The 27,849-nt window shown below is 48.1% G+C and overlaps 1 protein-coding gene across 1 annotated transcript; it reads right to left on the bottom strand.

Annotated features, from left to right (window-relative positions):
- Positions 1 to 2,811: 2,811 nt before the first annotated feature.
- On the bottom strand, positions 2,812 to 26,749 carry LOC137167552 (zinc finger protein 850-like). Its single transcript, XM_067569774.1, has 7 exons — positions 26,506 to 26,749; positions 25,185 to 25,303; positions 21,473 to 21,569; positions 20,323 to 20,439; positions 18,934 to 20,142; positions 17,697 to 17,704; positions 2,812 to 4,738 (listed from the first exon to the last, which is right to left on the bottom strand). Exons 3-7 carry the CDS (start codon positions 21,474 to 21,476, stop codon positions 3,812 to 3,814), a joined length of 2,265 nt encoding a protein of 754 aa, XP_067425875.1. The 5' UTR covers positions 21,477 to 21,569; positions 25,185 to 25,303; positions 26,506 to 26,749; the 3' UTR covers positions 2,812 to 3,811.
- Positions 26,750 to 27,849: the final 1,100 nt, after the last annotated feature.

The raw sequence follows: 27,849 nt of genomic DNA, 5'->3' as shown, positions 1-27,849 counted from the left end.
TTAAATCATAGAATCATAGAATATTAGAGTTGGAAGGGACCTCAGGAGGTCATCTAGTTCAACCCCTGCTCAAAGCAGGACTAACCTCAACTATATCATCCCAACCAGGGCTTTGTCAAGCTTCAGCTTAAAAACCTCTAAGGATGGAGATTCCACCACCTCCCTAGGTAACCCATTCCAGTGCTTCACCACCCTCCTAGTAAAAAACCTTTTCCTAATGTCCAACCTAGACCTCCCGCCCTGCAACTTGAGACCGTTGCTCCTTGTTCTGTCATCTGCCACCACCGAGAACAGCCTAGCCCTATCCTCCCTGGAACCCCCTTTCAGGTAGTTAAAGGTCGCTATCAAATCCCCCCTTACTCTTCTCTTTTGCAGACTAAACAAGCCCAGTTCCCTCAGCCTCTCCTCATAAGTCCTGTGCTCCAGCCCCCTAATCATTTTTGTTGCCCTCCGCTGGACTCTCTCCAACTTGTCCACATCCTTTTTGTAGGGGGCCCCAAAACTGGACACAATATTCTAAATGTGGCCTCACCAATGCCGAAAGAGGGAAATAATCACTTCCCGTGACCTGCTGGCAATGCCCCTCCTAATGCAGCCCAATATGCTATTAGCCTTCTTGACAACCAGGGCACACTGCTGACTCATATCCAGCTTTTTATCCACTGTTACCCCCAGGTCCTTTTCTGCAGAGCTGCTGCCCAGCTCGTCGGTCCCCAGTCTATAGCTGTGCATGGGATTCTTCCTTCCTAAGTGGAGGACTCTGCACTTATCTTTGTTGAACCTCATTAGATTTCTTTTGGCCCAATCCTCCAGTTTGTTTAGGTTACTCTGTATCCTATCCCTACCTTGCAGGGAAAGCAAACGTCTATCCCACCATAGAATACCTACTCACTCGTTAGATGCAGACATTGCTCTGCAAAATATGAATCACTCTCCCACATTCTGTGACAGTGCTCAGTTGTGCACGGAGCCCGAATAAGGAGACAAAACAAACTGTGCGACATCTTGAGGAATGAAGCTCACAGGCGTACCAAGAGTCCAAGCTGCACGCAGATGATGATGAGTTGAGAAAACCTGACCTAATCTTCACCAAGGATGGAACAGCCCTGATGGTCCATGTAACAGTTCGCTCTGAGTACAAAGACAAAGACTTCACAGACACAGCAGCTCAGAAGGCAAGACATTACCAATCTCTGACTGAAGAAATAGAGACTGACAAATGCAAAAAATGTCATCTACTACGGCTTCCCCATCGGTGCGAGAGAGACATGGCCCAAGATTAACTAAGTTCCTGTCAGATCTTGGACTGTCTGAGAGCTGACAAAAGGGTATTGGTAAACTGTCTAGTAGCAGAGCTTTGTTATACTCTAATGATGTAATTCATATCTTTGCTAATAAAGGGAAGGGAGCTGTTGAAATAAAGAATAGAACTGTGGGATTCTCGTAATGATTACAATAATTCATGACTGCATTCACTGGACATGGCAAACTCGGTTGGATGGACCACCTGGGGAAAACCTCAACCCCGAATAACCCCAAAAAGAAACACGCCTGGGTTTTAAAAATAGGCCTCGCAAATACTGACACTCATGAAGAGACATTAGACAGGGGAAACTGTAGGAATTGAAGAAATCAATACCCTTGGCACGACTGGTGTGTGCCATGTTTGAGGCATGTTCTGGAGCAGAGCAACAGAGAGAGCTGCTGCTGAAGGTTATCAGGACAGTGCAGTAGGGGAACATGAGGTCAGACCGCTGACCCAGCTTTTGTTTGACACTTCAGATCCCAACCAGGAGACTCCAAACAATTCAAACGGAGGGGTGGGTTGGAGAGGACTGGTAATAGGACCCAAGCCATGCTAGCTCAGTTGACTCGCATGTTCAGCTGAAAGGTTGATGGAGTGAGACCATCCCAAGACAATTTAAAACAATAAAAAAAGCTGTGAGCTGAAGGCCTCTTGACACACAAAGCAAAGATTTTCAGACACATAAAAACTAAAATGATGCCTTTTCTGTGTTTCTTATTTTAAATCTCTCAACAGCTGAGTGCTGGTTCTTCAGAGGCCTTTGAGAATCTGTCCACCAATAGCCCTGAAGGAACAAACAGTTGGGGCCAGGCCTGCTTTTGCCCTGACCCAAGACCAGATGCTCAATAGGATGCCGAAAGAAAAGGGGTTGCTGATTCTATAGATATGTACTATCTAATTCTGAGGAAGAAATCTGGTACAGAGGCTGCACTAATCCATAACCAGGAAACTATTATACTTTTGATGGTACAAGCTCCCATAAATGGAATCATCATGCATTGTCTGAGACACAAGCAGTCTGAGGACTGCGCAGATTGTGTCATAGATGCCCCAGGCCAGACCAGCCATGACTGTGCAAGCTTGACTGGACACGATGTGAACCGTAAACTCAAAGGTGTTTGTGCCTGTTTAACCCCGAAATACTGTGCTCAAGCAGTGGACTGGATGAACAATGTGACAGATGCTAGACATCCAGATAAAGTGTTAGATAAAATAATCAGACCGCTGAATAAATGCATAATGCAGAACCTTGAACCTCTTCTTCCTTCAGCAAATTACAAAACCCTGTTTAGAAAAAAGAACTGTTTGTAAAATACCTAAGTAAAAGGGTGCTTTGGGAACAAAACTGCTGATGCAAAAATAAAATAAAAGTGTGTGTGTTGGGTACAGGAGTTGTACATAAAATGTCATTTGAAAATGGCTGTGTGAAGCGTATTTTTCATGGGGCGCCCCATTAGGGGTCCCTGTATCACATGAACAGATAGGCACAGAGCTCCTCAGCTCCTCATGCTAATCCTATAAAAACACAACCCCATGTCTACAGCATCTGGGGTGCCAGTTTGCCCCTAGCAAGGCAGGAAGCAACTTGAAGATAAGGACTGAGACCTGAACTTGATTCAGTATTCTATGGAAAGCCAGTGTAGAGGGTGAGGACAGGCCTGAGTTGTCCGTGGAAGCCTTTGTCGAAAGGAGAAGTACTCCAGTGTTCCATCCTAGTTGGAGTTTCCTAAGTGCTGACGGTTCTATAGCATTGCTGAAATCCAGTCAAGAGGTGACAAAGGTGTGAATAACTGAGGCCAGCTCATTGTTCACCAGTCTCCTAGCCAACCAGAGATGAGAGAAAGCGTTACTCACAGAGGCAGCTACATGACAGCTTAGGGCTTGTCTACACTCACAGGTTATGCTGGCAAAACTTTGTCGCTCTGGGGTGTGAACCCCGCCACCTGAGTGATATAAATTTTGCTGCCATAAGCGTAAGTGTGGACAGTGCTATGTCAGTGGGAGATGCTCTCTGCTGACATAGCGGCCGCTGCTAGTTTAGGTGGTTTTATTATGTCAGCGGGAGAGCTCTCTCCCACCAATGTAACGTGGCTACACTCATGCTTCTGCCAGCAAAATTTATATTGCACAGAGGGTGTTTTTTCACACCCCTGGGCAAAAAAGTTTTGCCGGCATAACTGCGAGTGTAGACAAGCCCTTAGTGTCAACAAAGAATCCAAGAGTACTCCCATACTATGGGGTGAACTGGCCAACTGTGCGTAATTGATTTAAATGTAGGAGATGATCAGAGGATGTTTAGAGCTTTCTAAGCAGCAATAATCAAATCCCATCACAACGTGAGAATCTTCTCTCAGCCTTCTGCTCTACACAACTCTTTCCCAGGAAGGAGATTTCATTCTCTGCTTTAGTAATTATTGCATGTCCTCATTACACAGCCACTGCAGCCTGGCCTGACTCTCTGAGCTTTGTGGGAACATGCAAAGGTGTTATTCACTTGGCTCGTTGCTAGTTAGAACACTTCTGTGGCTTCTCCCCAGTGTGGATTCTCTGATGTGAAATAAGGTAGGTGCTCCGCGTGAAGGTTTTCCCGCACTCAGTGCATTTATAGGGCCGCTCTCCTGTGTGGGTTCTCTGGTGTATAATAAGGTCCGAACGCAGACAGAAGCTTTTCCCACACTCGGAGCATTTGTAGGGCTTCTCTCCCGTGTGGGTTCTCTGATGTTTTCTAAAATGAGATCGATCACTGAAGCTTTTTGCACAGGTCAGGCATATATAAGGTCTCTCTCCTGTGTGGGTTCTGTGGTGCGTAACCAAGTATGAGCGCCTCCTGAAGCTTTTCCCACACTCTGGACATTTATAGGGCATCTCTCCTGTATGGATTCTCTGGTGTGTATTAAAGTGTGATTTGTCACTGAAGCTTTTCCCGCAATCGGGGCATTTGTAGGGTCGCTCTCCTGTGTGGGTTCTCTGGTGTATAACCAGGTATGAGTTCCGACTGAAGCTTTTCTCACATTCAGGGCATTTATATGGCTTCTCTCCAGTGTGGATCCTCTGGTGGGTCTTAAACTGCGATCTATCACTGAAGCATCTCCCACAAGTCAGGCATTTATAGGGTCTCTCTCCGGTGTGAGTTCTCTGATGAATGACAAGGTGTGAGCTCTGACTGAAGCTCTTCCCACACTCGGGGCATTTATAGGGTCTTTCTCCTGTGTGGGTTCTCTGATGGGAAGTAAGGAGGTGGTACTGAGGGAAGCTTTTCCCACAGTCAGTGCATATGTAGGATTTCTGCCCCAAGTGGATTCTTTGGTGAATATTGAGGTCTGAACTCTTGCTGAAGGTCTTCTCACAGTCTGGGCACTTATAGGGGTTTTCTCCCATGTGGATTTTCTGGTGAATAATAAGAACTGATCTCCAGCGGAAGCTCTTCCCACACTCATCACACGTGAAGGGTCCCTCTCCAGTGGGGATTCTCGGTTGAACAATATCTTTGATTTCCTCAACCCCTCTGCTCGACTGAATGGATTTACCCCGTCTACTCCCTGCCTGGTTTCTCTGATGCCTTTCTGGCCTCTGCTGCTTCTCATGGGCTTCTCCATGCTCAGGATTCTGGGAAACATCCCCTTTAGCTCTTCCTGATACCATCTCATACAATTCCTCTTGCTCAGGACGTTCCTGAGGAAGATTCTCCTCATTGTTCTCACTCACCATCCCACCACCTGCTGGGATAGAGAGAGAGAGAGTCCAGACAGGAGTCATTGCCTGGGTCAGGCAGAAAGGGAACAGCAAAAAGATGAATGGCATGGGGGGGACCCAAATGACCGCTGGGGACACCAAGATATCAAGATCTGAATAATCCCACCAACCCTTCCCCAGTGGAGATGGAGCTGAAGACCAATTCCACCCCCTCATCCCCTCTGAATATTGATAAGAGCAGAGGTCACACAGGACTGGTAGAAACTCCCCAAGTGACATCTGCTATGAGGATAAAAATATTGGTTTCTGAGTCAATCTAGTTGCTGCCTTACCTGTGCGGGTGTTTCTCGGGATCTCCCTTTCCTTGTAACCCTGGAAATCAGGGACCCACGACTTCTCCTCACATTCCAGCCGGGAGATCATGTCAGATTTGGAAATTGGAAATCCTGCTTGGGGAGGGGCAAGAAAGCAAGTGTTGATCTTGTTCATTAAGGTCAGTGCTGTTTGTACTTCCAGACCCAGGATCTGAGGTAGCAAAACTGAGAGAGACTCCTTCATCTCCCCACCCCACTCTACAGGGACTGGGCTATAAATTGTGAAGGATCCCATGATGCACTGGTCTGGAGCAAGAATTCATCCACTTCTGTCTAGGGAATGGCCCTAACTTATTCCCTGGGGAGTTGAACATAGTTGTTACGTTCTCTATGTATCTAAGGTACAACCAAGTCTCCATCACTGCCAGTTACACTCCCCTCCCACACAGAGACACACTTCCACAACACAAGCCAGAGCAGGAGCACATTAAGGGCTGGTGAAAAATTCACATCCCTGAGCGATTTAGTAAAACAAACCCAAGTCTCCGTGCAGACTGCACTACGTCGAAAGAATTCTTCTGTCAACCCAGCTGCTGCCTCTCGGGGAGGCAGAACTACAGTGATGGGAGATCCCCTCCCACTGTTGTAGTACATGTCTGCACTGAAGCACTACAGCAGTAGACCTGCAGCTGTGCCGCTGTAGCATTTTAAGTGTAGACACAGCCTTAGACTTGAGCTCTTTGGGATGGGGACTGTCTGTCAGTGTGTGTCTGAGCAGTGCCTGGCTCAGTGGGGCTGTGATCCCTGACTGGGACCTTTACATGCTGCCTGAATACGAGCTGTCAAGAAATAAATGGAGGAAACACCACCCAGGGCATGCAAAGCACTGCTGCTAGACACCAGCTCCCAGTCCAGAGCAGAGAGCAAAGAGGGTCCTCCCCTGGGGTCATGATAGACTAGTACTAGGGCCTATCCCCATGCTGATCAGTGGTCATTCAGCCCTTTCCCACCACCCATGAGACCCACAGCCCCCCTGCAGCATCCTGAATCCCAGTGCAGTGTGAGAAACAAAGATCAAGCTTCATCCCTCTTTTTCCCCCCAATGCAACAATATATCCCACAGAATTCTCCAAGCCCATAAATAAACCCTTGCCCAGCCCCAGAACTCAGCCCCATGACTCTGGCCTTTTCTTCCTGGCTGGTGGAAGCGAGTCGAGAACATATGGGGCCTTCTGCTAACACAGCTGGCCAAAGTAGACCACAGACAAGATGGGGGGAAGTGCATTTGAAAACTGGCTGCTGGAGACTTAGACAGAGCCGATGCATGAGAAATGTGTCTTTCTTAGAGTGGTCAAAGTCCCCAAAGGATGTTAGCCCCGGGAAGAGTGAGTTTGTCCCACTTGAAAGCTGTGGTTATGGGAAGGGTAGCATCATCGTTAAGTCCCTGAATCTTCTTTCCTGGGGTGAGGAGAGGACAGTCTCTCACACAGGGGATCTGGAACTATAATCTGAAATCTGGGGGACCAGTGAAGAAACATGCACAGAAGCTGACCCAGATGCTCTAGAGATACCCTCTCCCCCACACACCTTCTAATACCTAATGGGACAGGAATCCTTACCCAGTGAGGTCACAGTCTCATAATTCTCCTGCATGACACCCCAGTAAAATGCTCTCTGATTCAGGTCCAGTAGAGCCCACTCTTCCTCAGTGAAATATACAGCCACCTCCTCAAAGGTCACTGGTTCTGCTCCAGACATTTCCCTTCCCTTCTCTCAGGGGGATGGGACAATCTGGATTTGGATGTTATTCTGCAGCCTGTCAGGATAAGAAGGGTAACTGAGGTTTCAGAAGGGTCTTTAGTACATTTCATACCCCATTCCCCCCAGGTTCTTTCCCTGCAGACACATTCTAGACTCTGCCACGTGAGGAAATGGTTCAGCAAAGTTTTTTTAAAATCAGCAACATTAAGTTACTCCCAAAAATCTATATTCATTTCTCTCAGTAAGACATTTGAGATTCAAAAATGATGAGCCTGCAACACCGGAGTTCAGTTCAGAATGTCTTTTGTTCAGATGCCTAAATATGGATTTAGAAACCTACCATTAGGTTCCTGTATTTAAAAATCCTGGCTGCTCACTTTATTTCAGTGCAGGTGCCACCCCTTCCACTAGGACTTATCCAATTGATACATTGTGAAATCCTCTGGGTAACAGATTTAAATGAAGTCAATGGGATCACTCACATGGCCAAAGCCAAGCATATATGTAAGTGTTTGCTGGGTCAGAGCTGAAGTTAATACACAAATCTTATCAAAAAGAAAAATAAATCAGTGTGTATGCACATTGGAGATTTAGTCAACCCTTATAACAAATTGATAACAAAAGAGATCTTTCCATATTATAGAGATGTTTGAGCTAAAAATGTTCTGTCAAATGTAAAGTTTCTAGCCAAAATTTTTAAGATGTGAGAGCTGTTGAAAATTTGATAAAAATGTTTTTATGCGTGGTAATTCATCCCTATCAGCCCCTTCTCAAAAATAGGCTGAGTGGTATTTCCTCAATGTTTCTCAAATAATTCACCCCAGGACAGAAACTTTCAACCTGAAAGATGAAAATAGGAATTGCCAAACTGGGTCAGACCTGAGGTTCTTCTAGTAACTTTCGATATGTTACAGGCAATTGAAATGGTCCCTTAAGACTGAAATTGTGCAACCAAAGAGGAGAATCAAAGAAGCTGGTTTGGGGGATCCCCCTGACATGGTACCCAGAACTGCAAATGTCCCCAGCAGTGCGGGGACCAGGCAGGGGCAGAAACTGGCCTTTCCTCTCTCTGATCCTCACCTGGTCCCAGGACAGTCAGTCTGCCCCGGGGTGCTTCGGGAAATGGAGCTGGGCAGGGATGGGAGCCTGGAACCTCCCTCCCCGCTTATTGCACCTGCTGCCCCTTCCAGCCTCTCCCTGTGTCCCTCCTTCCCCCTCTCCACATCCCTCGGGCTGGGAGACTCGGTCCCTGGCCAGTTCCCGGGGCGTTCGCTTTCCCGGAGCTGGATCGGCCCCTGCAGGCGCTAAGGGGTCAGAGCCTGGCTGTGTCCGTGCGTGGGGGCAGCAGCTCCGGGACCCGCAGACACCCGGGGGCAGAGATGGGGCGAGGAGGGGCCGTTTGTGCAGAGTCACTTTCCTACCTGTCTAGGGTGACCAGAGAACAAGTGTGAAAAATCGGGACACTTTTCAGGGGCGGGGGCTATAGCTGCCGATATAAGACAAAGCCCCTAATACTGGGACTGGCCAGATAATATCGGGATGTCTGGTCACTCTGTGCCCGGCCCCGGCACTTTCCCCGGGTCTCTCCCCTCACCTGCAGTCTGCGGCTCGGGAGCTGGTGTCGGCAGAGCCCGGGGCTGCCCCAGGGGCTGGTTCCAGCCAGCGGAGAAAGTGCCCCGGGCTGGGCACAGAGGGGCGCTGGTGCAGGGCTCTCCCCGCACAGACCCGCTGGGGAGCAGCAGCTGATCAGCCCCGCTCCCAGGTCCCGTCACAATGGAGGCGGCAGCAGCGTCTGTCTCTGACCCAGGAAGTTCAGCCCCGGATCTGCCGGGCAGAGGGAGGGAGGGAGCTGGGAGCCGGCTGGAGCCTTGCGGATGCTCAGTAACAGCTGCTGAAGCTGCTGCCCTGGCGCTGCCCGTACTACCGCTGGGGCGGCTTCCGGTCGGCAGTCAGGGCCCGGTGCTACAGGGAGGGCGGTGGGGGAGGGATGGGCTGGCGCAGGCGGTACAGAGCGGCCGGATCAGGGCAGGATGCAGGTGCTGGGTTCAGGCCAGGCACAGGCACTGCCAGAGGGGAGCCGAAGAGGGGCTCTGACGCCGAGATAGGGAGGGGCAGAGGGGATAAAAGTGACTGCACCTGGGGCTGGCCATTTTCAGGGGTTGCCAGGCAGGGGTGGGGCAGAGGAGCTTGCGCTCCTGGCTGGGTTGGATGGTCCAGCTCGGTACCCGCTCCCGGAGCTGGGACGGGTGTCTGACACGACGCGCTGAGCTGCTGAAGGCGATGGGAGTCAGTGAAATATTTGAAACCTCACACGCCGTCCTAAAACTGCACCATTTGCATACGTGTAGCTGGGGTCTAAAAGAATGGCTTGGCAGTGGACGTGGCTGTAACATGCAGACGCAGACAGCTGCAGAGCAGTTTCACGTATTTGAATTTTCCGCTGATCTGATCGCCTGAGCTGGACTCCCTTGCCTGGAAGTGAAATTCACTGTAAACGCAGTTTCACTCTTCTTCATTATTTAATTTTGAAAATTATGTTTATCACTCATTGTTTTACCACCCATCATTTACTTTGGTTAACATATTGTGTGATGGATGTAATGTTGATACTTTATGTTTATAATAACAAATAATCATGGCAACACAATTATTAAGATTAATTCCAGAGGGGTAGCCGTGTTAGTCTGTATGCCGCAAAAACAAGCAGAGTTCTGTAGCACTTTAAAGAGTAACAAATTTAATTTCTGCAGGCATAAGCTTCCACCTGCTGAAATTAAATTTGTTAGTCTTTAAAGTGCTACAGAACTCTGGTTGTTTTTATTAAGATTAATGATTAATATGAAATTGAGCAATCACATCTCACAATGAGTTCTAATGTAACGCTTCCTGTGATTTACTGTGATTTTGTAATAGGCAATTTCCCCCTCCCCCCAGGACAAGTTTATTATTTGTGATCATATAACTCAGGCTGACTGATTTATGAGTTGTCATCAGTGCTGTTGTCATTTTCTTTTATCAAATAAGCATTGCCTTTCTCAGCTGTAGTTTTGCCTCTTTTTACAGCACCCTACTGTTTCCCCCCCCACACACACACACATTTCACCACTTGTATGTAAAACTAACTTCCCAAATATTCAGTGAGGGTACTGTACTATCTTGTTTGAAATTTCTTTCAAAGGCAAATTTGTACTCTAATTTTTACTAAACATAGATATGCAGTATCAACAACCCTAAGAATTCAAAAAATTATGACTCATGCACCAAAAATATGAACTTTTAAAAATAAATATATTTGGGGTTCTTTTTATCTTTCTTTTTGTTTCTGAGCCTTTAAGATGCATTAGTTTAATATTTTCAGGCTTTTTTATGCAATCATGAAGACTAGAAACTCATTTTGTTGTTTTTGTTAAGGAAAGCTGTGATTCTCAACCAATCCCCTTGTTTCCAGCAGCCTGTGCTTTCAAAAAACAAATTTTGCCATGCTTTTAACAAAATCATGAGTCAGTAACACTGGATATATATATTTGACTACTTAGATCCATGTCACTGACATCAGTGGGAATACTCACATTGTGTAAAGTTAAGGACTTGTTTATTTTATTTTTCCAGATAGAGGCCTCATTTGCAAACTGATTCTGCAGTCTTTGGCTGTTACCTTTCCCATGGAATCCATATAACTAAAATGGTTGTACATTCCTATAACATTTTGAACTTCTAGAAATGTGTATTTTTTTGCTCTCTGCTTTTGAAAACAAGTCCTATTTTTTCTAACAAATTCTCCTGTCCTGCAAACATCAAAGCACATGCTTAATCTTCTATTGTTTCACTAGTCACACTGATGTTAATTTTTCTCCAGAATGAATTATATTTCTAATTGGATGTTTTATGTGTATAGCTTTTTCTTTATGCTAAATATTTTTGCTATGCAACGTCTCAGCAGCATTCTTCATTCTTACAAGTTAATTTTTTTGTTCTGCCAATATTAATGATGATTTTTAAAATGAAATATTCCATAACACCTTTGCTTTGGTCTCAAGTAATCTAATTCTATTGCTATATTCACAAACAAAAATAAAAACCATTTAATGTTAATTAAGGTTCCTCTTATCAATAAATTAAACCATAAAAAAAATAGGAAATGCAAAGTTAGGGTTTAAGAAGGATTAAAAAGGCATGTGTACATTGGTGTGTACTTGTATCCCAGCCCTCATGCATGTGGTTGCATGTTAGCTAAGTCCTTTGCTGAGATTCCATAATGCAAAGCTGTATACACACCATGCCCTGTGTTTCGTCCGCAGTAATGCTGTAGCTACACGTTTTTCATGCTTGGTTTTCTGGATACATACCCATAGTTCTGAGCATCCTTGCCACTGAAGCTGCTGTAGAAATTGGTTTGTGATATTTTGTGGTAGAATTTATCTGTCCTTTATTATCCATGTGTAGACCGGTGCTTCTGGTGCAGGAGAAATAGCGTGGCTTGGTTGGACCACACTGTTCTGCAGGCCTGGGATGACCAGCATTGGCTCCAGAACTTCTGCATGAGTAGACCTTTCTGGAGTTGTGTGAGGAGCTTGCCCTGATCCTCCAGCTCCAGAACTCTCAAATGACGGAGGCATTGTGAATCCAGAAATGTGTTGCAATTGCCCCATGGAAGCTACCTCTGACTGCTACAGATCCATGGCTGACAGGTTCGGTGTCTCCAAATCAACAATAGGGCTGTGGTGGTGGAGTTTTGCCAGGCAATTGGGATTGGGATGAACCCACAGGCTAGCATTAGAAATATGCCAATAATAGTTGGCTTTCAGAGAATGGGTTTCCACAAGTGTGCTGGGGCCAGCAATGGCACACACATGCCCACAGTGTGCCAGCCTGATGGAGTGTGTGAATATGTCAGCCACAAAGAGTACTGCTAAATCATTCTGCAGGCCATGGTGGAGCACAGAGGCAGATTTGTGAACACTAACATAGGCAGTACTGGCAAGGGGCATGGCACGTAGGTTTGCCCGAGATCTGCCCTTTACATGCTGGGAGAAGCAGGTATCTTATTTCCTCCTAGTGACATTGTTATCCACGGGGCATTGGTGTCTATTGTTATTTTGGGGGGACCTACCATACCATTCCTGCCATGGCTTGTGAAACCACACCTTGACAGCCTGGCAGGAGAAGGGTCAGTTACATGCTTAGCGGTTGTAGCATGGCGATGGAGTCTGCACTTGGCAGGCTGAAGGCAATGCTGCCTATAAAATCATTCAGATGTCCCTATGGCCAGTACCATCCATATGAATGGGGCCTGCTGTGCCTTCCACATCTGCAAAACAAAAGATGAGCATTTTCATATGGCGTCAACTCAAGACGCTGCTGGTTTGCAGGACTGGTAGAGGCAACCAGAAAGTGCCTCTGCCTTCGGTTGGCTGTATCCAGGCTGGCAAAGGAACTAAGGGACGCCGTGTGTACCCACATGCTTGTACACAGGGTGATGTGAATAAAATGTGATGCTGCAATGGGGCCATTGATAGTTTTCAACTGTACTAATCAAGGTTAGTTGTATTAATGGCTTTTCCCATGTTACTTATTAATCAACACACTTTATAACGTGCAGATAGATGATATGCACCATGCCCAACCATGCATCAGCTGTGTATGTGTCTGGCGATTCCCCGTGGCTCCAATAGGGCTGAGTGTTGTTACTTGTCTCTAGGTAAGAATTTCAACTTCATTGTAATTTAGTCCACCACTTCCTGCCTCTCTCATCCTTTGCAAGCACCAACTCTGAAATGTATTGTACAGCCAAACAGCTTTTATAACAAAATCAACCAAATCAGGAAAAAATAAATAGTAAGAAACAAATGCACAGTAAAGTGTAAGTGCCAAATACTGTAAATGCCATTACCACGCTCCATGGTAATGATGGTGGCTGTGTACAGTGCTGTCCCTGTTCTTCCCTCCGCAGTACATTGTGACCACTTTCCATGTGCCTGCACAAGGGTTGCGGGTTGGGAAGGGGTGGAGTGCAAGGGGCTGTGCTCCCCAGAGCATCCCTGCCCACTCCAGTGGAGTCATCATGGTTCTCCAAAATCTGCACGACATGGCACTGTGCAGGAGAGTCAATGGCAGATTGTGCTGGCACATGCACCTGTGCAGACACAGCCCTAGTAGCTGGCACAGCCACCGGGGGTGAAGCTGTCGAAGAAGCTGGCCATGGGGCTGGTTGAACCACCACTGCTGGCCCACACATTCAGCGCCTGCTCCACAATCAATCAGTCCTGTTCCCTGCTTCTCCACTCTTCATCCAGGAACCTCTTCCTCCTCCCATTATGTCCCCCGCTTCTCCTTCATCCTCTGGAACTCCAGGTGCTCTTTGCTTTTGCATGCCACAGCCCTGAAAAGGTCCTCCATGGCCTTCCTTCTTTTAACCTGCTGATGGCCAGGTCTAGCACACAGAGCCCTGGGTGGGAGTCTTGGCTGAGCATGTGTAGAAGTGCCTGACGGTGGAATGAAACAGACAAAGCATATACATTGTATTGCTGTAAGAGATAAATAAATAATCCCCCCACTTTGCTTTCTGCATCTACACAAAGCTGTGAGTTGCAAAGTTTTGAAATGTGTATTTAATCCTTTATGAATTCTCCTGGGCAGATGCTCCTACTTCTAACATCAGAAGAGTCACACCCACACACCATGGTAAGGAACATTAACTTTATTTAAAATTTTAAAAAGTGTTTAAAAAAGCCTCCCCTGGCTGAGGGAGGGTGGGCTGAGGTCATATGGGGCACAGTTAACAATACTGGCTCTAACTTTGTTTCCAGCAAGGGAAGCTCTAGAAGATATACATATTTTGGAAGTACTAGAATGGAAGAAGGAAGAAGTTTTCCAGGCAAGTGGTGGGATCCCATCAGCTTATACATGGAAGCAAGGTCTGAGTGTCTGAGTGGCACTCCCCCTACTCAGCAGCTGAAGGGGGGGGGGGGGGCATTTTAGTTGCATGAGCTTTGTATTTGCATGAATACAATTAAGTTCTCAGCATATTGCATAAGCACACTAGGTGCTGAGCATGATGGAAATGGTCAATGTCTGGTACTGTGTTACAAATCACTTTTGTGTTAACTGCAAGGGTAATGAAATGTTGTCTTTCAATTGTATGAACAAATGGCATCAGATCTGTGTTTAGCCTGGTCTGATGAAAAATTCACTCTCAACTAAACAGAGCCCAAAAAGGGTGGTGGATGGATGTTTCAGTATTGTAAGAGTGGCAAAAATCTTCAGTTGAGACGGCGGCCCCGGTAAAGGGCCACTCTCAGGTCTGGATTGATGATCTTCTTCCACTGATAAAAAGTAGAATTAATGATTCCTCATGGAGTCTTTTATTCTGCTAAAAGCATGGACATTATTCCTGTGTCAGCAGAAGGTTTTCCCATGAGCTGAAAACTGAACTTCATTAAGAGCTGAAATCACTAGAGGAACTGGGAAACCTTGACTGACAACCACCATGAGCCAGGAGTCGTCAGTGCCAGCAGGGGCAGGGACTTGGCAAGGCCCAGAGATGGTAGGAGGCAGCAGTGGAGAGGGCTCGGTCAAGCCCACATTTGGCAGGAGCCTCCAGAAGGGGACTGGCTGAGCCCCCAAGCGAGAGGTGGACACTGTAACTACAACAGTGAGTACAGGAGAAAGCAAGAAGGGAGAGGGAAGGGATATGCCCCTGTACTCTGGGGTGGGTTCAGCTCCGAGTTCATGAATTCTGTTTGCACTGGTTCCAAAACCAGTGCTGTGTTACTTCCTTCCTTTTATTAAAAGGTTTGCTTTTCTACACTCAGACTCTGTGCTTGTGAGAGGGGAAGTATTGCCCTTTGGGGGCACCCAGGGGATAGTGTGTGATTTCCCAGGTGACTGGGTGGGGGCTCGAGTCAGTTTGGTGCTGTATCATTGACAGGAACCCCTAGATAGAGAACCCGGCCCTTTGCTGCTGCTGCCTCCGCCTGGCAGAAGGGTTACATGCAGAGGAGATATTTAGGTGAACATGTGAGCAAATGGAGTAGTTTAGTGAGCTACTGAAGGGGACAAAGTTCTCTTTACCCAGACATGTGAAAATGTGTCTGGAATTCCTGCTTCAGGGGAAAAAGTTTCAAGATGTTGGAGAAAGATGCAGTCTTGCAAGTGGCAGAGTGAATTTCCTTCCCCCTCTTCCTCACAGCACAGCCTGATAACAGAAAGTCCAGGAAGAGACAGCCAGCCAAGAATGCCTGCTGCATGAAACGTCATGGGAAGTCATCTGGCAGGAGTAGAGGAACAGTAGGACAAAAAAAACCAGGCTGAATGGACAAACAATGAGGACCACAGAGAACTTTACCGTTCTCTGAAATCCAATGGACTTACACATCTGTGCCGTATGAGACTGTGCTGTTAGCTAGCCAAAGAATAAGTCTTAGTGTAACATGACATTAGTGTTCCTCGGCTACCACAAAACTGCACTTGCATTGCAAAGCCATGCTTCTCTTCTGCACGCCGTCTTCACTGCACTGCGCCACTTGCAGGTGGGGGGAGGAGGAGGTTAACAGCATTGACCTCTGAATCGACTAAGCGGGTCTTCACTGACCGCTCAGTCGATCCAGAAAAGTCGATCTTACGGCGGTGACTTTGCCGCCGTCAGTGTAGACATAGCCTTAGACAGGGGCCTGGCTTTACAGGAGCACTGAGCTTCCCATCTTTGCGGGACCTGAGCCCCCATACGTACTGAGAAGCACCTGTCTGAGCATGGCTGTCTGGTGAGGGGGATGAGACATCATTGGAACTGGCTGAATGCAGCCAGGGAATTTGTGTTCATAGCTCTCTGGGGTGTCTGACAATCAGTTATAGGGTGAAATTCATGCCTAGACGGGCCAATCCATGGCCTGAAAACACAGCTTTCAGGGGACTTATTTAGTGCAGAGTCCTGGTGTGGGTGGCTGGTTTGGGGCAGTTGTTATGAATTGTATTAGGGGAGCCCCATGCCTTGGAGATCAGCCCCCTATTGTACTAAGTGCCAGGCAGACCCCGAGAGGGTCCCTGCCCCAAGTAGCTCACAGTCTAAACAGAGCAGGCAGGATCCTTACCCCCATCATATGTCACACATGGGAACTGAGGCACATCTGGATTAGGTGACTGGCCCGAGGTGAAACAGGGAGGCTGGCAGAGCAGTCCCAGCCCAGTGCCACAGCCAGCCTTATTGCTACAGACTCCAGGTCTGTGACTCCCATGCTCAATTGCTTAGAAGGGGAGTGGACCAGAAATGACTGAACCTGTAACCATCACTCTGGCCCAGTTACACATGGACATACCAGTTCTTTTCCTGGACATGTCGGCAGTGTGTGTCTTTGAAGAAATGTTGTACTGTTGCTAATTCTGTGATGCAGTTTCTTTTATGCAGGGCAGGGGCAAGCAGCAGGGGAAGCTTGCAGTGTGCCTTCATCTCTCTAACTAGTGAATTCTGGGGGAAGAGTTGCTCCCGGGAAACCAGATTCTGCAGCTTAGACTGAGATTGCTGAAAGGGGGTGGGGGAGGGGTTGCCTGAATGCTGTTTGTGACCGCCTCTACTCCAGGACTGAAATATACAATGTAATTACAAAGTCCCAGAGAAATATGCTTTCTGCTGCCATACAGGGCTCCAGGCAGCCTCCCCAGGACCAGACTTCCAACATCCCCAGGGCCTTTATATGCTGGTGATCCCCTGGGATAATTCTGGGTCCCAGTAGTGTTCCCACCACCAACACCCTCCCACAGGTGTTTGTTATAGAATGTATGAAGTGCACACATATTCCTACATTTATGCACATGATTTGTTTCATTATTTCCACACCTTTTATTGGGTAGCTTTTTTAAAAACAAAAAACAAAACTAACAAACCTGGGAGTTATTTTTTTGCTATCATTTGCTACTTACTGGAACATCCTCCTAAGTTAAGAGTTCCCCTCCCCCACAATTTCCTTGTTTTGCTTTTTCTGAAAGAAACAGACATAACTTGGGTTCCTGCAGGGCTTACAGGCTGCAATTTTCAACACTGCCCCAGTTTCCTATTATGGGAGTAGGGTGCCCAGATCCCCTAGGACACCATTGAAAATTTCAGCCACAAAGTCTGTATGGGCGCCTGAAAATGTTACATGGCAGCAGAGAGATGGGGCAGTCTTTCTGCAGAACTCAGCTCCTGTTTAGGCACCAAAATAAGTGACCAGATTTCCAACAGCATTCAGCTGGTATGTATGTAGACCATCCCATGCGCTGAGCTAGTCAGAAATTCTGGCCCCACTTGTGGTGCTTGAGAGATGAAATCTCCCTATTCTCCTGTTTTCTAAGCTCCCACTCCTCTGCCCCTCTTGGAAGTAACCTTGGGCTCTCTTCTCCGGATCACTACAGCAGATGGTGACTCTGAGTCACACAGAGACAAGGTTAGGTCCTGGGATATCAGCCCTTGCTAGGTAGTTGGGGAATCAGCATCCCACATTTAATTTCAGCTGCAAACATCAGTGCTTAAGTTTAGTGCATAGACTTCGTGCTGGCCCTCTGTGCAGAGAGGAATTATAGCTGGGGCTTTCAAAGGAACTTAAGGGAGTTAGGCACTCAGATGCATTGACTTCACCTTGCAGGCCAGGAACATGCAAGCCTAGGCACCTGAAACTCATTGATGTCAGTGGGTGCTGGAAAATCCCACTAGGTGCCTAAATACCTTTAAAAATCTGGCCCTATGTGCTGAAGTTTCCTCATTCCAAGAGTTACATGCACCAGGCTAGCCCTGCTAAATTGCATTCAGCCCATAAAGGCATATGTGCATGATGCTGTAGACAATGAGAAGACCTCGGCACAGAACAGCTTATGCCTAGCCCCCACCATCTGGAAATGAGAGCAATGCAATGCATTCTATCAGCTGCCACAGTCTGTGCAATGCTTGAGAGCTCAGCACTGAGGTCTCATAGGCACTAGGATCTGAGAAGTGTCCCATGGACTGGGTCAGCTGACTGGGTATGTGGACCAGGGGCTGTATGTTGTTTTTTTTCTTGAGGGAACGGGGTGCAGTGATAGGGCAATGGGGACACCTCAGCATCTTTCTTAGTCCCAAAATCCAACATCCACAGGATCTTAGTGACATTGAAAGCTTCCCTTGTTCAAACCCTCTGGCATGCAGAGATTTGCAAAGGCAAAGCGCTTGGTATACCTCATCTGAAGGCTCATGCCTCAAATTCTACACGTCAAAAGGGTTCAGGTTTCATGTGTCCCTTGTCTAAGGGCTCACACACAAAACTGCATATGTCAGTATTGATAGCAAAACTCCCAAACTTCGGCATGGTCTCTCTCCCTCTCCACCAGTCACAGTGACACGGGCTCTGTGCTACTTTTTGAAAAACAGCAACAAAACCCCACTGAATTATTATTGAACGACCATTGCTTGAGAAAACTAGTTTGTTCAAAAGGCCCGGATGGGTAAATATTCACCAAAGTGATTCCTGAGTTGACTCCATTATCGATTAAAAAAAAAAAAAAAAAGTCAACATGGAGGCATCAAAGGTAAATTCACTTGCACAAACTCTTGGACACATCTTGAAGGTGAGTTCTCAGGAGAGACAATTACCCCAGGTGTGGAGAAGGTGAGGGAGAGAATGGTGCCTCGGCAAATGCCGATGACTCGTGCACCGCATGTCCTCTGTCCGAAGGCCTCAGTCACACATACAGCTGTGAAAACAGAGCCCTGGCACCTGCAGATGTCTCACCCACTATGTGCCCTCTGTCCGAAGGGCTCACGCAGACAGCCATGTGTGCTGGCCACAACATCAGCCATGTGCAAGGGGCCAGGTCCCCTCTCATACCCAGAGCACTTCGGCTGGATCTAGGTAGGACACTTGTAGCGCTTCTCCCCTGTATGTGTCCTGTGGTGTCGGATGAGGTCTGAGCTGCGGTAGAAGCTCTTCCCGCACTGGGCGCAGGCGTAGGGGCGCTCGCCGGTGTGGATGCGCTGGTGGGTGACAAGGTTGGAGCTCTGGCTGAAGCTCTTGCCGCAGTCCGGGCAGGTGTAGGGCCGCTCACCCGTGTGCACACGGTGGTGGGTGATGAGGGTGGAGCTCTCGGTGAAGCTCTTGCCGCAGTCCGGGCAGGTGTAGGGGCGCTCGCCTGTGTGGGTGCGCTGGTGGCAGATGAGAGTGGAGCTGTCAACAAAGCTCTTGCTGCACTGGGGGCATTGGTAGGGGCGCTCCCCAGTGTGGACGCGCTGATGCCGCATGAGGGAGGAGCTGTCGTTGAAGCTCTTCCCGCACTGGGTGCACTTGTAGTGCTTCTCGCCGGTGTGGATGCGCCGGTGCCGCAGCAGGGTGGAGTTCTCGCTGAAGCTCTTCCCGCAGTCGCCACAGATATAGGGCTTCTCGCCGGTGTGGATGCGCCGGTGCCGGAGCAGGGCTGAGCTCCAGATGAAGTTCTTCCCACAGTCCCGGCAGGCATAGGGCATGTCGCCCATGTGGACGCGCTGGTGCTGCACAAAGTAGGAGCTATCACTGAAGCTCTTCCCACACTCCCCGCAGACGTAGGGCCTCTCGCCCGTGTGGGTCTTCTGGTGCCGCACGTGGGTTGAGCGGATGCTGAAGCACTTGCCACACTCCTCGCACCGGTAGGGCTTCTCGCCCGTGTGGGTGCGCTGGTGCTTGATGAGGGTGGAGCCATGACTGAAGCACTTCCCGCAGTCAGGGCACTCATACGGCTTCTCGCCGGTGTGGATCCGCCGGTGTGCGATCAGCGCCGAGTTCTGGTTGAAGCAGTTTCCGCACTCGGGACACTTGTAGGGTCTCTCTCCCGTGTGGATCCGCCGGTGGATGATGAGGGCTGAGCTGCTGCTGAAGCATTTCCCGCAGTCCTCACACCTGTAGGGACGCTCCCCCACGTCTTTGAGCTGATGGAAGCCTCTGCCCTGGTAGGAGGATTTGTTTTGCCCTGCCCCTCGAGGACTCTGGGAAACATCCCCTTCAGCTCTACTCAATACCTCCCCATCTGGTTCCAGTGGCTCCGGACCTTCCTGCTGAAGATTGTCCTCCTCATTCTCACTCATTGACCCATCACCTGCTGAGACAGAAAGAGAATCCAGACAGGAGTCATTCCCTGTGCTGGGGGAAAGGGAACCGCAGAGAGGGGGGAGAAACACAAATAACTGCAGGAAAAACAGAAAATTCAGGAGACAGATCCTTGGTCACAAACTGTCCTTCCCTCTGCAATGGCTTCCTAGCTGATTAACCAAGTCCTCACCTGTGCAGACATCACTCAGGAGTTCCATTTCCTCTGAGTCCTGCAGATCTGGAGCCCACGGCTCTTTCTTCTTCTCCATCCAACAGATCACATTGGGTTTAGGAATGGGAAATCCTGCTTAGAGAAAAGAGATCAGGCAAGATTAGGATTTGCAATGTAACCAGAGAATATTTATTATAAAGAGAGAGCCATGATTTTAACGCTATCTCTGTGCTGGGAAGTTGGGAGAAAAGGTCCATGGACATGCTTTGGGAGAGTCAAATGTCTGCGGGGAGATCTGTTGTGTCCCTATCACAGATTCATAGATTCCAAGGCCAGGACTCTGTGTTCATCTAGTCTGATCTAGTATAACAGAGGCCAGAGAACTGCCCCAAAATAATTTCTAGAGAAGATCTTTTAGAAAAACATCCAATCTGATTTTAAAATTGTCAGAATGGAGAATCCACTATGGGCCTTCATAAATTCCAATGGTTCCAATGGTTAATTACTCTCACTGTTAAAAATGTAAACTTTATATCTAGTCTGTATTTGTCTAGCTTCAGCTTCCAACCATTGGATCATGTTAGACCTTTCTCTACTAGACTGAAGAGCTCATTATTAAACATTTGTTCCCTTCCCCATGTAGTTACTTATAGATTGTAAATCAAGTCACCCCTTAGCCTTCTCTTTGTTGAGCTAAATAGATTGAGATCCTCATGTCTATCATGATAAGGTATGTTTTTTAAATACTATAATCATTTTTGTGGTTCTTCTTTGAACTCTCTCCAAATTATCAACACCCTTCTTGAATTGTGGGCACCAGAACAGGACATGTACATAATATTCTATATATAAATATAATGCAATATTAAAATTTACATATACATATCATATAAAAGTGTAAATGAGATAAGTCAAAGTGAAGCACTTTGGCATTGTTAAAATGAAATGGCTTGACTTTTTCTCACTGAAAATTTCATTGAAATGGATGCATTCTGCTGAGACATTTCGATTTTGATGAAATGCCATTTTTTGACAGAAAACTGTTCTGTTGCAAATTTTACAGCCAGCCCTGGTGTGTCCTTGAATCATCTGTCCCATGAGCAGAACCCAACCCAGCTGCTTCAGGAACCCCACAGCTTCTAAAACCTGAGGGGGCAGGACTCCTTACCCATGACATCTCTGTAGAGAGCTCTCTGACCCGGGTCCAGCAGAGCCCACTGCCCCTCACTGAAACACACAGATACCTCCTCAAAGGTCGCCGGCCCCTGGAACAGCAAGAATCCCCCACTCAGTACCTGCTGCCCTGGCCACAATCCTACCAACTCAGTCACTGGCGTCCCGCGTGCCCCATATTAAATACATCTCAGCAGCTCATGCCCCTGTCAGCACCTTCCATTCTTTTAGATTCATTGTTCCCCCCACCCTGCCAGCAGCCTTGACCATCCCCACCTGAGCAGGATCCTCCATAGCCATTTCCCTTCCCCGACCCCTGGGAGAATGAGATGATCTGGAGTGAAAGCTGGATGTTATTCTGCAGCCTGTCAGGATGAGAAGGGTGAGTGGAGAGATTTCAGAAGGGGCTTTCGTCCATTTCTCACCCCAGTTCCTCCCAGGGGCTTTCTATGGACACAGGAACGAAGCTCGCACAGTGTTCAGCATCCAGCCACCTAAGCACACCGATACAGGAGAGCAGCAGGCTATCACATTATAGGCTGGGCTAGCAGCAGCACCTATTATTAAGGTCACCCCATGCTTCCCATTATAAGAAACTGTTTTCAGTTCCTCATAACTTTGCCAAACTTAAACTGTTTGGCCTGATATTTTCCAAGCCAGGTCTTTGTCTCCGGGTGAAATAGTTCGGAAAATTTCAGCCAAAACAGTTCAGCCATTTCTGAGAATGAGGCTAGGGAAAAATAAGTTGTTTTGCCCAAGCTGAAAAATTCTTTGAAAAGCTCGAGCACCCACCATGCTTTGGAGCAGGGTGTTGTAATGCAGCTTGTGTGTCAGGGATGTGCCTTTTGCCATCCCCGGGAAAATGCACTCACATTGGGCTAATTTATATGCCTTTGAAAAATGCAGTTTGCACATGCTCAGCAGAGACTTCTTCAGGTTTAGCTGCTAAAATTGCTGAAGGTTTCATTCTCACTGAGCATGTTCAAGTCTCTCCCTGCTCACAGCTCCAGTTTGCCTCACTAATACCTGGAGCCCACTGCCGTGTATGCCAGCAGACTGCTGACAATCCCCATGGCAAGAAGAAACCCTTGAACGCTGCTCTTAACACACCCTGCAGAACTCTGCTGAAATCAGGCACAACTGATCCCTCAGGGTACATGTGCACCTCTCCTCATATCACAGTGACAGGTCTGCCAACCTGCTCCATTTAAGCCCTTCACCAGTCAATACAGCCATACCTAACACACTGAATTCAGGTGGCATGTATGCAGATATACACTGGACTTCAAATCCATGGAATACAGCACATTGTTTCTTAGCCCTCTCCGTGTCTCCTTAGTATGGCAATGCTGAGTGAACCAACTCCAGGGGCTAGGGCCAGGTCCGGGGAACAGAGTTACAGCAAATTTAATCCAAAACAGACATTACAAGGACACAGGGCCAGGGAAAGGTGAGGAGTAGCAAACTGTGACGGGGAACGCCCACATACATCAGAATTTGCTACCTCTGGCTGCAGGGAATGGAGGTAGAAAATTCTAACAGGGTAGCACAGAATGACACAGCTGGTATGTCAGTTTTTAATACCAGTAGTAAACTGTGACAGGCAGCAGCTTTTGACACTCCACCTGACTCTCCCTACAACTGCTGGGCCAGGCCATGGTGGGACTGGGCACCAGAACTGAGACCAGAGAGCCCAGCCCTCCTACGCACTCAATGACTCCCTGCAGACACTCATGCAGCATGGCAGAGGAAGCCATGTGATTCGAATGTAGACGGGGCAGACCAGCAGAGGTGAGGAGGGGAAGGAGCGGATTGGGACAAGGACTTGGACTAGGTGTGGAGGGAGAGATGGGCTGAACAGTCTCTCTAGGGCCTCGCATCCAGGCTCTGTCTAAGTCTTACAGCTTCTTTCTGCATAACAGCCCTAAGACACGGCCTTGCCCGTCCAGCCACACAGCTCAAGCTCTCCACCAGACTTGCATCATCTCCATTACAGCAGCGTCCTGTGCACTTGGAGCAGGTGACCTGGAACCCCCACATGAACACACTAAACACTGGGCTACAGAGTCAGCCTCAGCCTCTCACTGGCCCAATGAATAACTAGTTATACACAGTGGAGCAGCTTCAACAGGAGAGACTGAGAACCCATTGGCCCAGGATGCCCCATGGCCTAGTGGTTAGGGCACTTCCCTGAGAGGCAGGACACCCAAATTCAAGTCTATGCTCCCCCATCAAGCAGAGACGGGAGCCCCATGTTCAGTTCTCCCATCCTGGCCGGGCACTCTAACCCCTCAGCTAGCGGGTAGAGAGGAGGCACCTCCTTCTCAATTTTTTGCAAGACAGATGAGGGCTCACGGCTGTGAATACTGAGCAGAGAGCGTGGCCTCCCTCTGGCCTGGATTTGGGCATCTAAGTGTCCCTTAGAGGAGAGGGCTAAGGACCTACCCCTCTCCTCAGCATTTCCTGCTGGCTAGCTCAGGAAATGCTGCTAGCCGAACCTGTTCCTAGGTACTGTCCTCTCCCCAGGCATTGTGTCGCTGCCTAACTCAGGGCTGTGGCTTCCTCTAGGCAGCAAGGTGCATGCACTTTAGGCATTGCAATCTGTGTGTAAATTGGTCTGAGGAAAGTGGGACGCCTGTCATAACCTGGGAGCAACAGCTTTGGTAAGACAGTGTTCAAAGTGTGCCCGTCAGAGACCCAGCTTGATTAAGCTAGTGCCACCTCTGCTGGAATCCTGTGTCCAGTTCTGGGGCAAATAATTCAAGAAGGATAAATTATAGGAGATTCGGAGAAGAGCCACGACACTGATTAAAGGATTAGAAAACTTGCCTTCCAGTGACAGACTCAAAGAGCTCAATCTATTTAGAAAGATCAGGTTTAAAGGGTGACTTGATCACAGTCTATAAGTAACTACGTGGGGAACGAATATTTGATAATGGGCTCTTCAATCTAGCAATCTAAAATGAACAAATGACTGGAAGTTGAAGCTAGACAAATTTAAACTGGAAATGAGGTGTAGACCAAGCCCATGTCTACATTAGTGCGCTTACAGTGGCACAGCTGTACCAATGCAGCTGTGCTGCTGTAAGATCACTTGTGTAGCTGCTCTGTACTGATGGGACAGAGCTCTCCCATTGACATCATAAAAGCACCTCAATGAGCAGTGATCGCTATGGCGAGAGAAGATCTCCCACCAACATAGCGATGTGCACACTACCATTTATGCTGGCGAACCTTATGTCACTCGGAAAGGGGGAGAGGGTAGTTTTTTCACACCCCTGAGTGACATAAGTTTTACTGACATAAGTGGTAATGTAGACATGGCCTAAAGGCTCTGTAGTCTAGCAAAGACAAAACAAGATCCAAAGGCTGGACTTTGAAGTCAGGAAATGAGGCGAGTGTGATCACAGTCAGGCATTGGAAGAGAATAGCAGCTTGCCGGGCTGGCTATAGGAATCGCTGGGTGGGGAGTTCTGGTCTGTGCAATGCAGAGCAGACTGATGATTACAATGGTTCCTTCTGGCCTTAAAATCTGTGATAATAAATATTTATTGTAACTATATCAAACCACCATAAACTGGATCATGTATTAGAAAATACAACTTCTTCCACGTGAGAGCTAGGATTGATCCTTCTGCACCCTGTTATCAACTCTTGTGCTTTTATTGTGATGCTCACAATTTTTAGAGTATATCATATAGCCCCACCTCCTGGAGTCTTCTGCTCACATGTGAATCTCAGCTGGCTGGCTAGCTTTCTTTCTTTCTTCTTAGTTTCTAGCCCTTATGACTGAAGAGAAGAGCTGGAAGACACGACCCCTTAAAGGCTTAAAAAGCAAAACATTAAAAAAAAAAAAAAAAAAAAAAATCCCATGCTTGTTAGTTTTTAAAAAATCACATGATTTTAAATCCATCTTCTTGGATGGTGCTTTTTTTTTTTTTTTTTTTTAAACATTTGGGGTCAGCAATACCATATTCCTTCTGGTATTTTGTAGCATACACATTGTAGGTACGGAGTATGTGCAAAAATCACTGGATGTGGATTTTAAAAAACCAATCAGTCATCCTGCCAATATATTTCTAGAGGATGAGCTGGCAATGTGGACTGCTCAGAGCTTTGCCATCCCTGACTAACACAACCACTTCCAAGAAATCAGCATCCCCTGCCATGATGTGACTCCCTGGGGACAAGTGAAACCTTGCTCCATCTGCAATCTGCTTTCACTAAAGCCCAACAACAAAATAAAAGCCTCCCAGACAAAGGCTCGCTCCCCGATCGGTTCCAGGCAGGCACAGAGAGCCAAGTGCAGCACTCCACAGAGCACACAGCAGCACGGTCACACCCGGCCCTCCCCCAGGCCTAAACCCACCAAGACATTTTAACACCCCCCCCCCCACCACCACCACTCCCACCACCACCCGCCGCAGTAACAGAGTCTCTGACCCCAGCGCTAGAAAAGAGCAGACTCAGAGCAGCCGCTCTGGGGGATCCCCCGGGCAGCACATTTCCCCAGGGCAGCAACTGGCTTTTCCTCTCCCTGCTCTTCATCTGGGCCCAGGACAGTCGGTCTGCCCCGGGTGCTGCAGGAAACGGAGCTGGGCAGGGCTGGGAGCCTGGAACCTCCCTCCCCCGCTTACTGCCCCCGCTGCCCCTTCCAGCGCCTCTCCATCCCTCCCCCGCCGGCTGGGAGACTCGGTCCCTGGCCCGTTCCCGGGGCTGGATCGGCCCCTGCAGGCGCTAAGGGGTCAGAGCCTGGCTGTATCCGTGCGTGGGGGCAGCAGCTCCGGGACCGCAGACACCCGGGAGCAGACACGGGGCGAGGAGGGGCCGTTTGTGCAGAGTCACTTTCCTGCCCTCTAGGGTGACCAGGGAGCAAGTGTGAAAACCCGGACACTTTTCTTTTCAGGGCAGGGGCTATAGTTGCCAATATAAGACAAAGCCCCTAATACTGGGACTGGCCAGATAATATCGGGATGTCTGGTCACCCTGTGCCCGGCCCCGGCACTTTCCTCGGGTCTCTCCCCTCACCTGCAGTCTGCGGCTCGGGAGCTGGTGTCGGCAGAGCCCGGGGCTGCCCCAGGGGCTGGTTCCAGCCAGTGGAGAAAGTCCCCCGGGGCTGGGCACAGAGGGGCGCTAGTGAAGGTCTCTCCCGGCACAGCCCCCGCTGGGGAGCAGCTGCTCACTCAGTCTAGCTCTTGGGCTCTACAGATGAAGCAGCAGCTGTGACCCAGGAAGCTCAACCCCGGATCTGCTCAGCATAGAGACTGCAGCAGCAGCCAGCATCTCCCCTCCCTCGCGCTAGCTAGAGCCCTCTGCTGGCCACAGCGCAGAAGCCCTAGGCACAGAGCAGCTGCATGGCAAGAATCCGGCCAGAAACCTTCCCTCGACCGAGCAGTTATGGACCTTTTTGGACATTTCTTTTTGGGATGGAAACAAATAAAGAGGTGTTTTTTCTTTTCTTTTCTTTTTGGGTTGTGAAATTTTCCATCCCTACAGTGACTGAAGATGGTTGTGTATCATGTTCAAAATGCAACCCTTTTAAAAGGATTTCTGTAACCAACCTGACATATGTACCTATATTTTACAACTCCACCATGTGACAAAGGCAATCAGGCATTAGGCACCCATCCTGACAACTTCCCATCCCGCATTACATGAAGCCTGTGCATAAGTCTTTGCCTTAGCCTGTGCTTTACTTTACGCTCTGTGTGTGGCCCATTGAAAGCCCCAGGACTGCTCACCAGGGGGGCGGGGGAGGGTCTGCCCAGTGTTATACAGGAGATATATATCAGACTGAATGATCACAATGGTTGCTTCTGGCTTTGGAATCTATGGTAATAGTCACTGTCATTATACCAAAGCAATTTAAATTGAATGAATTGCAAGTTAAAAACCAAGTTTTTCCTCAGTGACAGCTGAGATTGAGCCTTCTGCATCATGTTATCAACTTTTGTGATTTTACTGTGAGTCACAATCATAGAATCACAGAAGATGAGAGTTGGAAGGGACCTCAGGAAGTCATCTAGTCCAACCCCCTGCTTAAAGCAGGACCAACCCCAAGTGAACAATATGTAGAGTTTATCTTACAGTCCAAGCTCCTGGTGTCATGGGCAGCACATGCAGATGTGTTTTCTGGACCAGGTCCTTATATTTGTATTGCTGTAGTACCTAGAGGCCAGGGCCTCATGGTGCCAGGGGCTGAACAAATATACTTAGGCCTACACCTAACATTTAAGTCAACCTAGCTACATCGCTCAGACTCATGAAAAATGTCACGCTCTGTGCGACGTAGTTAAGATGACCTACCTCCCCACTGTAGAGGCAGTTACTTTGACAGAAGAAATCTTCCATCAACCTAGCTATCATTGCTCA

This window comes from Emydura macquarii, unplaced genomic scaffold (assembly GCF_026122565.2).
Source record: "Emydura macquarii macquarii isolate MOO-44397 ecotype Brisbane River unplaced genomic scaffold, CSIRO-AGI_Emac_v2 contig_2935, whole genome shotgun sequence".
Classification (NCBI taxonomy): Eukaryota; Metazoa; Chordata; order Testudines; family Chelidae; genus Emydura; species Emydura macquarii.
The sequence above is the reverse complement of the archived record's forward strand: the minus strand, read 5'-3'. Positions and strand labels throughout refer to the sequence as shown.